Source organism: Lepisosteus platostomus, chromosome 3 (genome assembly GCF_059453375.1).
Source record: "Lepisosteus platostomus isolate fLepPlt1 chromosome 3, fLepPlt1.hap1, whole genome shotgun sequence".
In the NCBI taxonomy this organism is placed as follows: domain Eukaryota; kingdom Metazoa; phylum Chordata; class Actinopteri; order Semionotiformes; family Lepisosteidae; genus Lepisosteus; species Lepisosteus platostomus.
In genome coordinates this window covers 45,362,615-45,376,736 of record NC_142613.1, presented here as the reverse complement: position 1 = coordinate 45,376,736, position 14,122 = coordinate 45,362,615, and the positions used below count along the sequence as shown (strand labels likewise).

At 33.2% G+C, this 14,122-nt stretch overlaps 1 protein-coding gene across 3 annotated transcripts in view; it reads left to right on the top strand.

Annotated features, from left to right (window-relative positions):
• grik2 (glutamate receptor, ionotropic, kainate 2) overlaps nt 1–14,122 on the top strand; it is a 266,090-nt gene that overhangs the window by 108,186 nt on the left and 143,782 nt on the right. For all 3 annotated transcript variants that reach the window (XM_088625713.1, XM_088625714.1, XM_088625715.1), the window contains 2 exons: nt 2,377–2,430; nt 4,087–4,260. In XM_088625713.1, coding sequence (XP_088481839.1) covers nt 2,377–2,430; nt 4,087–4,260 — 228 coding nt within the window. The remainder of the gene's footprint in view (nt 1–2,376; nt 2,431–4,086; nt 4,261–14,122) is intronic.

Genomic DNA, 14,122 nt, shown 5'->3' with positions numbered 1-14,122 from the left:
ATGTGTCTCACACAAGCATGTCACACTAGTTATTTCACCTAGTACAGTATGTCAGCTAGTGAGAGTGACTGGGGGAAAAACACTTTAACATTTGCCAAAATGTCCCCTTATCTCATACAGGTATATCTCTTAAAAGATTTCATACCCATAGTGATTTTTACACTTTAATACCATTCTTGCAGAGGTAATAATTGTATACATTTTAAATAAAACATTGAAGTGAGACAGTCATTGTTTTTCTAGGCCAAAAGCTTTGCTTTTCAAAATGCATTTTTTTAAAAAGTGCTAGATCCCTTGATTATTTTAATTCTCTATGAAGAAAGGTAAATCATTTAAATATGTTTTAGATGTTAGATTTCAAATATGCCTAGTTAAAATTGAATTGTATTTTAAAATGTAACTTAATTAAAGACATTCATGTATCCTGCTCAAAGGCATTTATTAAATATTAAAAATAACGTGATTCACCCAAGCATTTAGGGGCTTTTTATCAATTGCAAAATAGCAAGTTAATAATGAAGGTCAAGGACACCTATCATCAATTGCAAGTAGGATAATTTTCCCTAATGAGCCGTCGGAGAAATTAATTTCTTACAAAAGTCATAATAAGTAGGTGAGAATTATCTGTACATGACATAACAGGAATTTTAAAGTTGTATTTTTCAAATTATCGTCCTTCTCTTATCACAGATGTACAATTTCAGAGGAAGCTGCTTCCACTGATTTAATAAATAATAATTGCTGACACACGTGTATTGAACACAAATTATTATGTATGAGCAACCATGTTTTGCTGAATAGTTTCCGATTTTTACTTTAAACTTCCTGTACCACTATCCATAATATTAATAAGATGCATTTTGTATTTAATTTGAAATTAGTGTAAATTTATTAGATGTACTTTCACAAATCTCAAAAAGATTTAAATAAACAAAGACAATCTTAAAACTGAAGATTTATTCCAGTTTGAGTTTTGAAATGTACACATGGAATTATATTAAAACATTGATAACATGAGAAAAAATCATATTTTTAGTCACCTTCATGTCCCAAATTGGATAAAATGAATCTCTTGAACTCATGTTGGCTGTCAATTAAATAACTGTTAGCTGTGTTATGTTGCCTTTACATTAAATTTCATTGAGATTGATGGCTGGAGGTATGGAGATCTAATTATAATATCCCAAAGCTTCTGACCCCTAGATAAGTACAGGTTTACAGACTCCAAAATATTTGTACCTGAGAGTTGCTGTAAATTATTATAAATGCTTTTAGATATCAATACTGTAGCTTAAACGATTGATGTTTGCTCACACTGAATCTCGACAGTTACTGCGATAGCTACTTTAAAAGGTCTCCCAGATTTGGTTGTATTTCTAGTAAAATTCTCTTTAGTGTAATACTACTTATAATTTGTCTCTTAGTCACAATTATATTTTTAATGTATTCAGCAAAATGTTATAAAGAGGGTAGATCTACAATTAAATGGGGATTCATTTAGAGATAACTCCAATGCTGAAAAATCATGCTTTTCTAACCTGAAGGAATGAAGTGCACATGTTCTCAAATGAGAAATAACCATTTAGTTATGAGACACAAAAAATATAAACGATACATTCCACATTGATATTATTTTGGCCTTTTGTAATTATTCAAAAAAATCTCAGCACTGCAGATGGGAATATAATGAATTCAATACGTGGCTTTAGGCTTATCTTGATCTTCCAGGATTGACTCACATGTGAGTGGGTGTGAACAACCATGAAGATGCCTGAAGGAGAACAGCAGTTTTCTTTTTTATACATCTGCTTAATTCAAACACAAAAAACACTTTTGCAAAACAGCGTTTGTTTTTAATCATTTATGCAATACTTACAGACACCTGCAAAACGTTGATTTAAATAAAAAACAAAGACTGAACTTTTTTAATGATACAGGAGTAAAAACAAATTTTATTTAGTATTGTGGATTGTATATAGGCTCATGCTGCAAATTAATGCAGTATATACTGAGATATGTCAAGTATAATACTACTAATAATAATGGACTGAAAACTTTCGTTAAAACTTCAATTGCATGGAAACATTGTTTTAGAACTAATTAAAGTAATACATGTATGTGGTGTAGGGAAGGCATTGAATAAAGCAAAACAATGTGAAATGTACTGAGAAAATGTCTTTTTCTCTGACAATTTTAAATATTTAATTTGCCAAATTAGTTTGTTCTCTCATGTAGTTTGTATAAACAGCTGAATATTTACTATTAACCAAGTTAATACAAAATTGAAGTTAATAAAATAGTTAGCTGTGCTTCCTTTTATTATGAGCTACATACTGTAAGTGTGAGAAAACATAGTTGGTTGTATTTTTTTTACAGGCATTGGCTATGGGTATGATGACGGAATATTACCATTACATTTTTACAACACTGGTAAGTGAATTAAATTGTAATATTGCTAGATTTTAATACTGTTTAGATTACCATTCCAGAAGTTTTAAATTTTAAAAGTATATTCAAATGGAAAAGATTTTAACATACTGCAAGAGACAAAGCTGCTAAATATGCAGTAATATTCTCCTTTGTATTTTTTTAACAAATATCATTTTAAAAAAGCACAGTTATCATCAATTTAGTTGCTAAACCTACTTTTTTATTTTATTTGTTGTGTTTTGGACCATATATTACTTGAAAACAAACATTTAATATATTTTTTAAAATGTTTAATTCGTAATTAAATTACAATTTTACATTTTCAGTATCATTTTGCCCCCTTTAATTTGTCTCCTGTATCATTTTTGTTAAGCAGCCACTAAAGGGTGAGAATATACACAACACAGAATGATCCAAGCTAAGCAATTAATTATTAATGTATATTATTAATCAAATATTTTCCACATACAGTATGTTCATATGCCCGAATTATCAATTAATCTGCATATTATGAACTTCTATAGACTTCTGTATAAGACTCCTGGATATGAAAAGAATATAAAAGAATATTATCATTAATCCTGTATGAATGGAAGAGTTTAGTTAACATTTATGGCTAAATACGATTAGAGTACTATGAAGATGTGCCATAAAGTGTCTTTTGATGGCTTTATTTTTTCCTGTTAATATCACTCTGAAGTGTGCTCCTTAGCTACTGTGACACATGAGATACTCTAGGTGAGATAAATGAAAATTATATTTCACAGGAATCAACCAAGTGAAACAGAAGAGTGAAAATTAATTTCAGATGAAAACCTTTTGTTTAGGAACTTCAGCTACCTATTGTAACCTATGTAGAAGTGTTGAAAGAACTAGATTCACCAATGCTGGTATCTATGTATTATGACTTATTTTATTTAATCAGATTTTTTCTGTTGATATACAGAACAGTCCACATCTTTGTTTGCTTGTATTTCTTATATTCTTATATTTCATTTAACTTATAATAAATACAAATAGAAGAATGATTAAGTATTTCAACCAGTCTTCTTATGTGATTGTTAGTACTATAAAAAATAACCTACCTGAAAAGATTTTACAAAAAGAGACAACATTGAAGTCAGCCTTGGTAGTTGAAACAGCAATTACAATTAAAATATTAAATATAGATTTTTGGGAGACTAAACATCTTTTCTTAAAAAAGTTATTTTAATAATTAAACAAATAACTATTGAAATCAGTTATTGTATGCTTAAATTCTTCAAGTACTAAATCTTGTACAATATTAGCCCCTTAAACAGACTGGATCTGTGTTCTGCAGTCAGACCCATCATCTTCCTGTAAATACCTATAACTTTCTATGAGTAACCAGAATCACATTATTTTTAAATCATCAAACAACCCTTTAAAACACAAATATGTTTTTAATGTATTTTTTATTGAACTTTTTTATAGAAAATTGGATGGTGATTAGGTACTCAAGCCACATACTCAGAGCTTCTTCCGTAAAATAACAAAAGAAAACAGCCTTTTGCAATATTTAACTTTTGATTTTGATAGAATATCTTAGAGATACAGTATGAGTATGTATCCCTTGGGTGTTTTAAGAAGGAAATTTGTTTTACACAAATTTTTACACAAGCGCATCTCTTCCAGGACCTATTTGCCCTTGATGTGGAGCCATACCGCTACAGTGGTGTTAACATGACAGGATTCCGAATCTTAAACACTGAAAATACTCAAGTCGCCTCAATAATTGAAAAATGGTCTATGGAACGGCTTCAAGCACCACCCAAACCAGATTCCGGTTTGCTGGACGGATTTATGACGGTATGATCTCAAACTTGGAGAATCATTACATGCTGAAGTCTTTCGGTTGTAAGAGTTTATGAAAAAAGTTACATTCAAGATTGTATTTTAAGTGCATATTTAATAATTCTGCATGAACTGTATTGCTAACTCAATCAATAGCATTACAATAATAATCTTTTAGCATTAAGGTAATTAAACCTATTGTAGAGAACAGTGAGAAGAGCACATAAAGGTACAGTATGCTTTGACTTATAAATAGACTTGATATTTAGTAAATATGTTTTATCCACAATACACTGCAGAATATATGATATTGGTAATTCATTATAGGGGCTGCAAGGAAGCCATCAAGGAAACCATTATAACCTGTAATACTTCAAGAGCACATTATTGCAATGTCAAATACCTTGTAATACGTAACACTAATGAATGGCATAGAAATTAAACAGATATACTGTATATCTCTTATAACTAATTTATAAATGGCTTCTTTACTACTAGCAACTGTGTTGACTATGCAAATGTGTTTCTCACTTGCTAAAATAGTGTTACTTTCTTGTTGATTAAAGATTCATTTCTTGATTTGCAGCAGGTTAAGAATCTGGGTTTGAACATGGCTAGTGGGAACATCTGGGGCAAAAAAAATATTAATCAGATGTTTCCCAGTGCAGAGTTTAAATGCTCTCTGGTGGGAGCACTGGCAGTAATGACAGTTATTCAGCATTCCTTCATTAATGCTCTCTTTGGCTGGGAATGCTGCCAATATGGAAGACTTAGTGCTCAGAGAAAGACTAAAATTAGCATCCCATTTTAGGCCACCTGCCAAAACAACTGTTTAGGTGATAAAATTGCCTTGCTGTGGACTGGTCTAATTCCAGTTAGGGTTTGGTGAGCAATGATTATTGACTTGATTTGAAATGAGCCAATGACCTGAATTTTTGAGCATCAACATCACCTTGATAACTGTAAACATTTTCTTTGCAAGAAAACACACTAACAGGGCAGCTCTTAAGGCATTTTGCTCTGGAGCAAATTTACTTCACTTTTTTCCAAATCTAAATAAATATTTCCTCCAAAACTAGTATTAGCCAGTAGAAAAACTCAAACATAATTTTGATCTTTGTCCATTACCTATGTTATTTTATTGCTGGATTGGTTTTTAATTGTTTTCAGTATTCAGGAAATGAGTGATAATTTTTTGCTTTGGGATACCGTGCTTTTAACTCATTGTCACTGTAGTGTTAAGAGGCAAAGGGAGAGCTGAGAAAAAAATGTCTAATAGGTATCAGAATAATGAGTGCTTTTATACCATGTGTTGAATGTTCTAGCATCAGTCATTATCCTATCTGTATTCTATGTGCATTTATCTCTTTGTATGTGACAATAATGATTTCTGAGATGCTTCATTCCCAGGAGTTTTGTTTTAATTATTGAAGCTTATTTTTTTAAGTCATCTTTTATATGTTTGAGCAATATGGTGTGCAGCAAGATGCACCAGAGTCTGCATTATCTCTGTTTCCTAATGTACTTTGATCTGTAATTTATTTAGAAATATCGAGTCATTTGCATCAAGTATTAAAGCGCTATTTAAAATATTTTCTCTGAACGTACACTTGTATGAGCTGGAGTTACCATCCCCGAAGTGTAATGCTTTATATGGCGTCAAAGATGATGAGGCAGCAACATCTGAGATTCAATCAATTAAAACTGGATGTCAACAAACCAGCTGAGTCAGAGGGTAAATCAGCAAACAGCACAACCTTTGCACCTGGTACCCAAGCAAGATTTTCTAATTTCAGAAAGTAAAGTAAAAAATGCACTTAAATTAATCTCAAATCATTTCTTCCTGTGTGGTTTCAGTGGAAGCATACTTGTCAAGGAATTAATGCAATGAGAGTTAAAGCTTTGCATTGATTAATTTGGAAAATGGCAATCATTCAATCCCTAATGTGTATTGCACAGCAACTTCTTTTAAATGTGATTAAGTACCAGAGTTCTATTTATGATTCTCTTTCCATAACTGAAAAATGCAGCTGTATTCGCACGTGTTTCCCACTTACTTTTTACATTTGCAGAACTACAATACCATTGTTTTACCTGTACATTCACCAGTAAAGAGAAAGTCTTTATTCCTTGAATATAGAAGAGCCTATACAATTTTTAGTTTTTTCAAAGTTGTTTTTGAGCACATTCCAGTCAAACCTTTGATCAGAACCAGTTGACAATCATTGTAAGTCTTAGCAAAAGAAAAGGTAGGCTTTAACATCGACTTTTGCTGATTTGATTACAGTCATTTAAAAATGATGGCTTCTAAGAAGGATGTTGTCCTTTTGTATTTAAGTTGTTTTATTTGCTTTGTTTCTAAATTACATGTGCCTTTGTAAGGTATGATTTGCAATCAAAACAAAAGGCCTCTGTGGAAAATTGAGAGATAAGTGTACATTGGGGACAGGGACACTCTCTTGTCTACCTGGTATTAATCTCTTGAAGCAATGATTGGGGTAGATTTGCAACAAACAATCCTACAGCCACATATGACATGCATACTAAAAACAATGACCACCTATATTTACACAGAGTAGTACTCTTGTAGTGTGGCTTGTGGTTGTACGCAGCATCTTTAAACACTTGAAAGATGAGAGACATCACAACACATTTTGTCACATTTTCTTCTATCTTTAAGGCATTCTTTCTTTATTCTGTCTTCTCTATCTTCTTTCTTTAAGCCACTCAGGGTATGATGTATTAGAATTCAGTTTGTGTGAGTAAATGATCGTCACTTTAAAGTTATTGCATACAACCTAAAGCAGTATAGCAAAAGTGCTTAGATCAGAATGCTTTGCTCTCTCAACCCCACCAGAATAAAAATAGAAAAAAAAGATGCAGACATTACAGTTTTCTACATGTTCCAGGTTTTTGGTATGCTGTTATTCATGATTTGTGCTTGGCAAGTACTAAATTGTATCATGTTTTTAAAAATAGAAAATATATTAATGATAACTAAAATGGTATTTCTTATCATAACAAGCGCTGGTGTGGGTTGTTTATAATGTGCATTGAGTTATGCAGTCTAATTTTACACCTTTTCTTATGCAACTATTAATCTTCCCAGGAATATCCTGCCCTAAGCCAAAGTATAACATGCATAATGAAAATGACCTAACAAGCACTGCAGCTTAATTAACATAATTTCTTTCCTTGCTAATTGCTTTACCTTCTGTCTAATTTACTTCATATACTTTAATCTTGATCAGATTATGCTGCTTCTTGACTGTTTTTAAGCCCTAAATCTGTTTTTAAATAGTAATTTTATCAGTTAGATGTAGCATGAGCAATGAAGCATTTTTGTTGCTTTTGCTGTATTCAAGGTCAGTGATAATGAACATAGTCACTGACAATGAAACAAACATACTCCCCTTCATTTACGGAATCATGAATACCTCCGATTTGAGATTACACAATGCTTGCATATTCAGCCTAATTTGTTTTATCCACAGAAATTAATTTGGTTTTCACATACAGGGTATTTCACGGTACACCTATTAAGTGTGGTTAATCCAATGTCAGACTGCTGATCTCCCACACAAAGAATAATTTAAGAATGTATTTCTTATATATTTTATATTTGAAATAATATTCACAAATTAATCAAATATGTTTTCATCAAAGCTCTTTACAGTTATGTATGATTGACACAGTTCTTGGCATGGTGTGTGCTTGGCAAGTATTAAATTTTCTGTTTCTGAACATACTGTACAGTATACCTATATACCTATTACTGTATACCTATCCTAACCCTCAATTCAAACAGTAGTAAGTTTTTTATTGTTGATGTTTACAATTTGAATCACAAGAATATTTAATCTAGCCTGCAGTGGGATAATAAGAAGGCTGTAAAAGTGGCATTACCTTTAGAATATCTAGAATATGTTAATCTCATGAGCTATAAACACCCAACAAAAGGAAGTTTAGGTCTGTAGTGGGTCACATAGTATAAAGATCGACAGGAGGTTCTCCCTACCAAATCTGGGCCCCTTACGTCCAGCTAACCTTAACAATCCATGGGGTAGATGCTGATTACAGCAACACCAATGCTAGCTACACCCATAACTTACCATGTTGTTGTAGGACTCAAGTAAAACAAGATTGCCACTTCCCAGCCTTCTATTGTCTTTCACAATTTGTTCTCTCTTCACTACCTTGTTAAAGAGATTTGTTCTGCTCTCTTCTAAGTATGCTTCCTTAGTTCCTACTCAACAGCTAACATGCTATAGGCTCCACAAAACATTGCTTATCACTTACTGGAGAAGAAGTGTAATCTCTCATTGACATTACTGCAAACTCATAAAGCACGTGCAAATCCAAGGTCTTGCTGTTGGGCGACAATGTGAAGACAGTCTGACAAAATCAATCCTGTTATTGTTTAAGAACATACGAACAGTTACAATGGTTAAGAAAAAGAGGCCATTTGACTCATTTGGTGGCTAGTAGTTTTTGATGCAATTATGTCACATATTTCTTGAAAGAAAACAGAGTATCATTTTCATGGCTGTTTAGCTTGTTATATGGCTGTTTAGCTTGTTATATACTCCTATAAGCCAACGATAAGAGTCAACCATAAATCTTTAGGTCTTTGTGCATGTTCATAAAATAACATTATCTCCAATGACATTTCAACTCACAAACACCTGGACAACAAAACGAGTGCCCTAACCCCTGAGCTCCTTTCTTATCTAACTGGGTTCCTTGGCCTCACTGGGGAATCTTGACCATCGGCTCAAAATGGCAGTCTGGACTGCAAGACACAACGTGCTCTGAGAAACCACTGAGAAACCAAAGATGTGCTTAAACTCAGTATTCTTGTGCAATAATTAAACGTAAAATAACACATGACTAAATCTTATAAGTCATGTGAAATCTTTCTCTTCAGATTTAATTTTTTAATGTAAACTATTCTTTTTTACTGTTACCTTTATATATACTGTATAATATGCTGTCTTTTAATTTTCTGAAATATTATTATAAAGGAATACTTTATAGAAACCCATTTTCTCTTCTAGACTACACCATTATTTTCCTTCCCTTAAGTCCAGTTCGTTAGATTATATAACGATTTTATTAAAAATAGTAAAATCCAAGGTTATTTCACCAATTTCAATTTGAAATCTCCAAGGGGAGCAGTTATTACGAGTTTCAGAATCTGGACCTTAAAAAGTAAACAGAAGCAGCCATGCTAAGGTTTTACATTTAATTGAACAATTTTCATACATTTGTTTTATTTAAGATATTGGAGCTAAACCTGCTACAACCTCCTTAAATCATCTATGATCAGTTTGTGTAGTCTGCACTCTGTCTACATGATTGCACATTATTAATAATGCATTACATATTGATAGAAGTTTAAAGACAATGCAAAGCCAAGTGCTCAGATAATTAAAAAGGAAAAAATAATCTATTCCAAGCAGTAATTGGTTTGTGATGGAAAATTCTTTATACTTAACTCTCTGTGGGTTCATTTATCTGATTGAATTTCCATACAGTAATGCCAAGTACTGCCATTTCAAGCCTTGCCAGCAGCCTGTATTGATTTAAATGTAAGATCAAGGGGGATTCTGTCACAAGTGCAGAAGGCTGCTGAACAGTATCAGGAGAAATCGTGTTTGTGACATACTGAAAACTTTGTGGCAACATTGAACACACCATACAGACTTTCATTACCTACTGAGATTTAATAGGCAGGAGATTTTGCCTTGGTGAGAGCTTTCATTTTGTATTAAGTTGTGATTTATGTGTGTCTGGATGTTTGAAAGGTGAAATGTTTGAAAACTTTATTTTTATTTAATGACTGCTATACTGTATATTGGCTTCACCAAACTATTTTAGGATATCAAGTAGGTAGGTGCGTCAGCATGCGTAGGCTGCAAAGGAACAAGTAAAGGAAAAGAAACACAATGTTTTCGGAGCCTTTTTTGGATGTCACACAGGTGTCACATGCTCGAAGGCCCAAAGAAGGTTTCTTTTCTTCTCTTTTGAGCATGGAATAAATCTTTACTTGTTCATATTTTAGTGTATCATGAGGAAAATATTATTTTGAAGGAATGATGAGTTTCATAATAAAAATCAGGTAAACACAATCAGAAGTAATTAAAAGCTGTGATTTTTAATCACAACAGATCAAATTACACCCCCAATTTATAACATAATCTTACTTCAAAGTATTGTTGATGGCTTGTCAGTCAGAAACTCCAAATAATGACATCTACTGTCATTTTTTCAATTGTGTTCATGTATACATTTTCTTTATTGAAGTTGCTATGGTGTCTTTGAAAATATCATTTTTCACAAAAGACTGCTCATCTTTTATATTTTGTGTCTGGTCCAAGAACGTTCTTGACCATACATTCTTGAATATACTGTACAGTACATTTCACAAAAGGAATAAAACAAAAACAAAAGTTGAACCCATAGTGGCACAAATGACAGGCTTACAATACTTTGCAATGTAAGAGTGCATGAGTCTTCCTAGATGATTTTCATTATTAATAAATTAGTACCAAGAAAAAAAAATGATGGTGATAATGATTTCTGAAGATAATGTTGGACTAATGTTCTACCAGATGTTTGTATTTTTTGTCATTATTTTTGCGATTGGAGCTTATCATTATCATTGTTTTAGCAAAATGTCAAATACAGTTATACTTCACAATGTTGTGTTAAAAATGGTGTAGAAGTGGTTTCTGAAGGACAGAATAAATTAAAAATCAGACTGAGCAATTTCTTGTATTTCCGTATATACTGTAGTACTGGCAAAAGCAGTCTCCACTTTTATTTCTTTCACTCAGAGCACCTGCTATAATCACCTCTCAAGAGGTGCGTACCTGGTGACTGTCAGAGCCCATCTGCACAAAGAAAGAATCAGCTGGTCTTCCCTACTCTACAGTATGTTCATACTTGCTCATCTCCAGCTCCTGCTGGCTTAAGAAGTCAACCCAACTCACATACTTACCTGACTGTCCAACCCTGGCATTTCTAAATATGATATTCTTGAGTGTTTTCAGAATTCTTAAAAGGAGAAGAAAAGATTTTAATTCCAGCAGATTATACCCCTGCTCCCCAATTGAGAAAACCCTTGTGCTTTCCCATTTGTCTGGTACAGGTACAGTATGCATCTGCTTGTAGGCAGAGCAACTAGACAAGCAGAGGCAATGTTCACATATTCAGCATTTTGCTAAAAATTACAACTGCTACTAGTAGTACAGCTAATAAATCTTCACCCCATGATTTAATCTTAGGATATATTTCTGTTCTTTTGTTCGGCACACAGAATTGTAATTGCTGAGTCTCCTGTGTTTAACTGCAACATTAAATAACAGTACCATAAAACTTTACTCTTCCCTTTGCTTCTACAGAAAATCTTCCTCTGTTGATTCAGTTTTAACTTTCCTTTTTAATTTTATTCTATGCCCATTTTCACTTTGAGAACACAGACGGAGAGATTAGAGTGGTCGTGGCCATCAGAGGTGAAATGAGAAACAATGGGCTTGGAGAGATCTTTAATCTTCACAGCCCTGACGTGTTCTCTGAAGAGAAGATCTCTCCTTCTGTGTTCTTAAAGACGGTTTTCTGAACTCGTTCATCAGAAAGACCACCGAAACCAGAATTATTCTGCAGCTAGGATCACACATTCTCCCTTCTCTTAACGACAGACTACTGTTCTTTAAAATTTTCTCCATTCATTGGAAGTTTCATTTCACCTCTCTGCACCCATTCTGACTTCACACCTCTTGATTGGCCTCTCTTTCTGTCCCCTGCTCCCGCCTCTCACTCCTCCTCCCAACCTTTGTTCTCCCGCTGCTTTAACTTTGCCTACTGCCCTGTCTCTCTCACACCTGAAGAAGGCTCCACGGCCGAAACGTTGTGTTCTCTTTCTTCTTTTTTTCAGCATGGAATAAACCTATTACTTGTTCCTATAATAATATATACTGTATACTGTAGTATAATAATAATAATAATAATAATAATAATAATAATAATAATAATAATAATAATAATAATAATAATAATATATATATATATAATAGTTAATATCAACTGTTGTATTCTAAGGGTACATTCTTTTTATACCTGCAGAGACCAGCTGGTAAAGTTGAGATTACTTTTCCGGACCATAGTTTGTGGTTAGTTTTCAGGTTTTAGTCAAGTACTCTATAAATATTTAAGGCCTATACAAGAAACTATCAATCATTGAAAGCTTCTGAACTTGTGTGCTGGGCAGAGCATGTGTTTTAATTGAAAAGCTTCTCATAAGAAGCATAGCATATTTATGTTTAAATCAAGATCAAATTCCATGCTTGGAAAAGGGGGCAAAGGACCTGAGACCTGGTAACCTATAATTTTCTGCTTTTCATGCTTCTTTGTAGCTGAAATAGGGATACGATTTTCTTAAATGCCCACTTAATCAGACTGAAATTGCACAGCACGTAGATAAGTGGGAAACCCTTAAAACTTGGTACTCCTGCCAAATGAATTCGGCACTTAGAAAGGTAAATAGCATCCATTTTCCAGTGTAAAGTGTAAGCTAACTTTAAGATATGTGCTAAAGTAAGAAGTTCATATTGAATGTTATATAAAAACCATTTTGAAGGTGTGAATAACTTGGAAACAATTATGCCATTTGAAAAATTGAGTGCAATGAATATAATAGCTCATGATTACAATCAATTTCTCCTTCCAGTGAGATGTTTTTTAAAACAAAATGCCATTAGTCGACTCTAACCAGTTTGCTTTCCACCTTCTTCAGACTTGTCAATGCAATTCACCAGTGTAGTCTTTCTTGTGTAATCATTATCTCTATGAAATACACACAATATAACAAGACAAGGCAAAAGTATCTACTTGTGCAATTTACACTATCTGTAACATTTTTAAAAGTTGTGAGTGATGGAATAAATGAGTCACTGCTGATTCCATTCACTTTGATGTTTATGCTTAGTTTTGGCTTAGCTTTAATTATTTTTAAGAGAAGTTTGAAATCGCACATGTTGCTAATGAAAACAAGAAAAAGAAAAGGGTAGAATATCCTCTTAAAGTCTTGAAGCATCAGTTTATCCTTTTTGTCTTTCCCTTTCCAATCAGTCCTGAGTTGCATTGTTGCAGGTTTCAAGATTTCAACTCTGCTTAGAAAGTGTAGCTGCTATGTATGACCTGGATCAGTCAAGATCAAATCCACACAGGAGCAGACATCCCAATTAGTGTTTACAAACTGTAGTTTGCAGTATTCGTCTAGTTCTAACATTAGAAAGTCAATAGTATTAGGCTGGGCAAACGATTTTTAAATTTTTAAAAAAATAAATAAATAATGAGATATAATGATGTGTTCCTGCTTAACTTAGACATTGCATGACTTTAAAACATATAAAAACAGGTTTCGAGAGTTAAAAACCACTTTTTATGCGCGAAAAATGGGTGATTTTTCTTCCTCGTGATCAGCTCAGAATCTTTGTGTACGCTGTAAGGTTTTTACTTCTTAATTAAACGTTTAAAATACACGAATTTCATAAAGACAACACACGTTTCGAAGAGAAAAAATCCCATTCTTTTCTCTCCCTGGTGTGTGAAACTGATCAGCAGGTCTTTTTTTCCCAATCAGAGGCTCTGAAAATAGCGTACCGCCCACTGCGCTCCGTCAGAGAGGGGGGCGGCACCGAGAGAGGGAGGAGGCGCGGAGCTCAGCAGTACAGAACGAACGTTCTGCTACCTGGAGCACTTATGGCAGCGATTGCGTCTGCACTTATAACTTAGTTTTTAAAATTAATCAAGCAATATGTACCATCTCTTTTTACTTTTAAGTCACTTAATTATCATTAAGCACAGCTTTCTC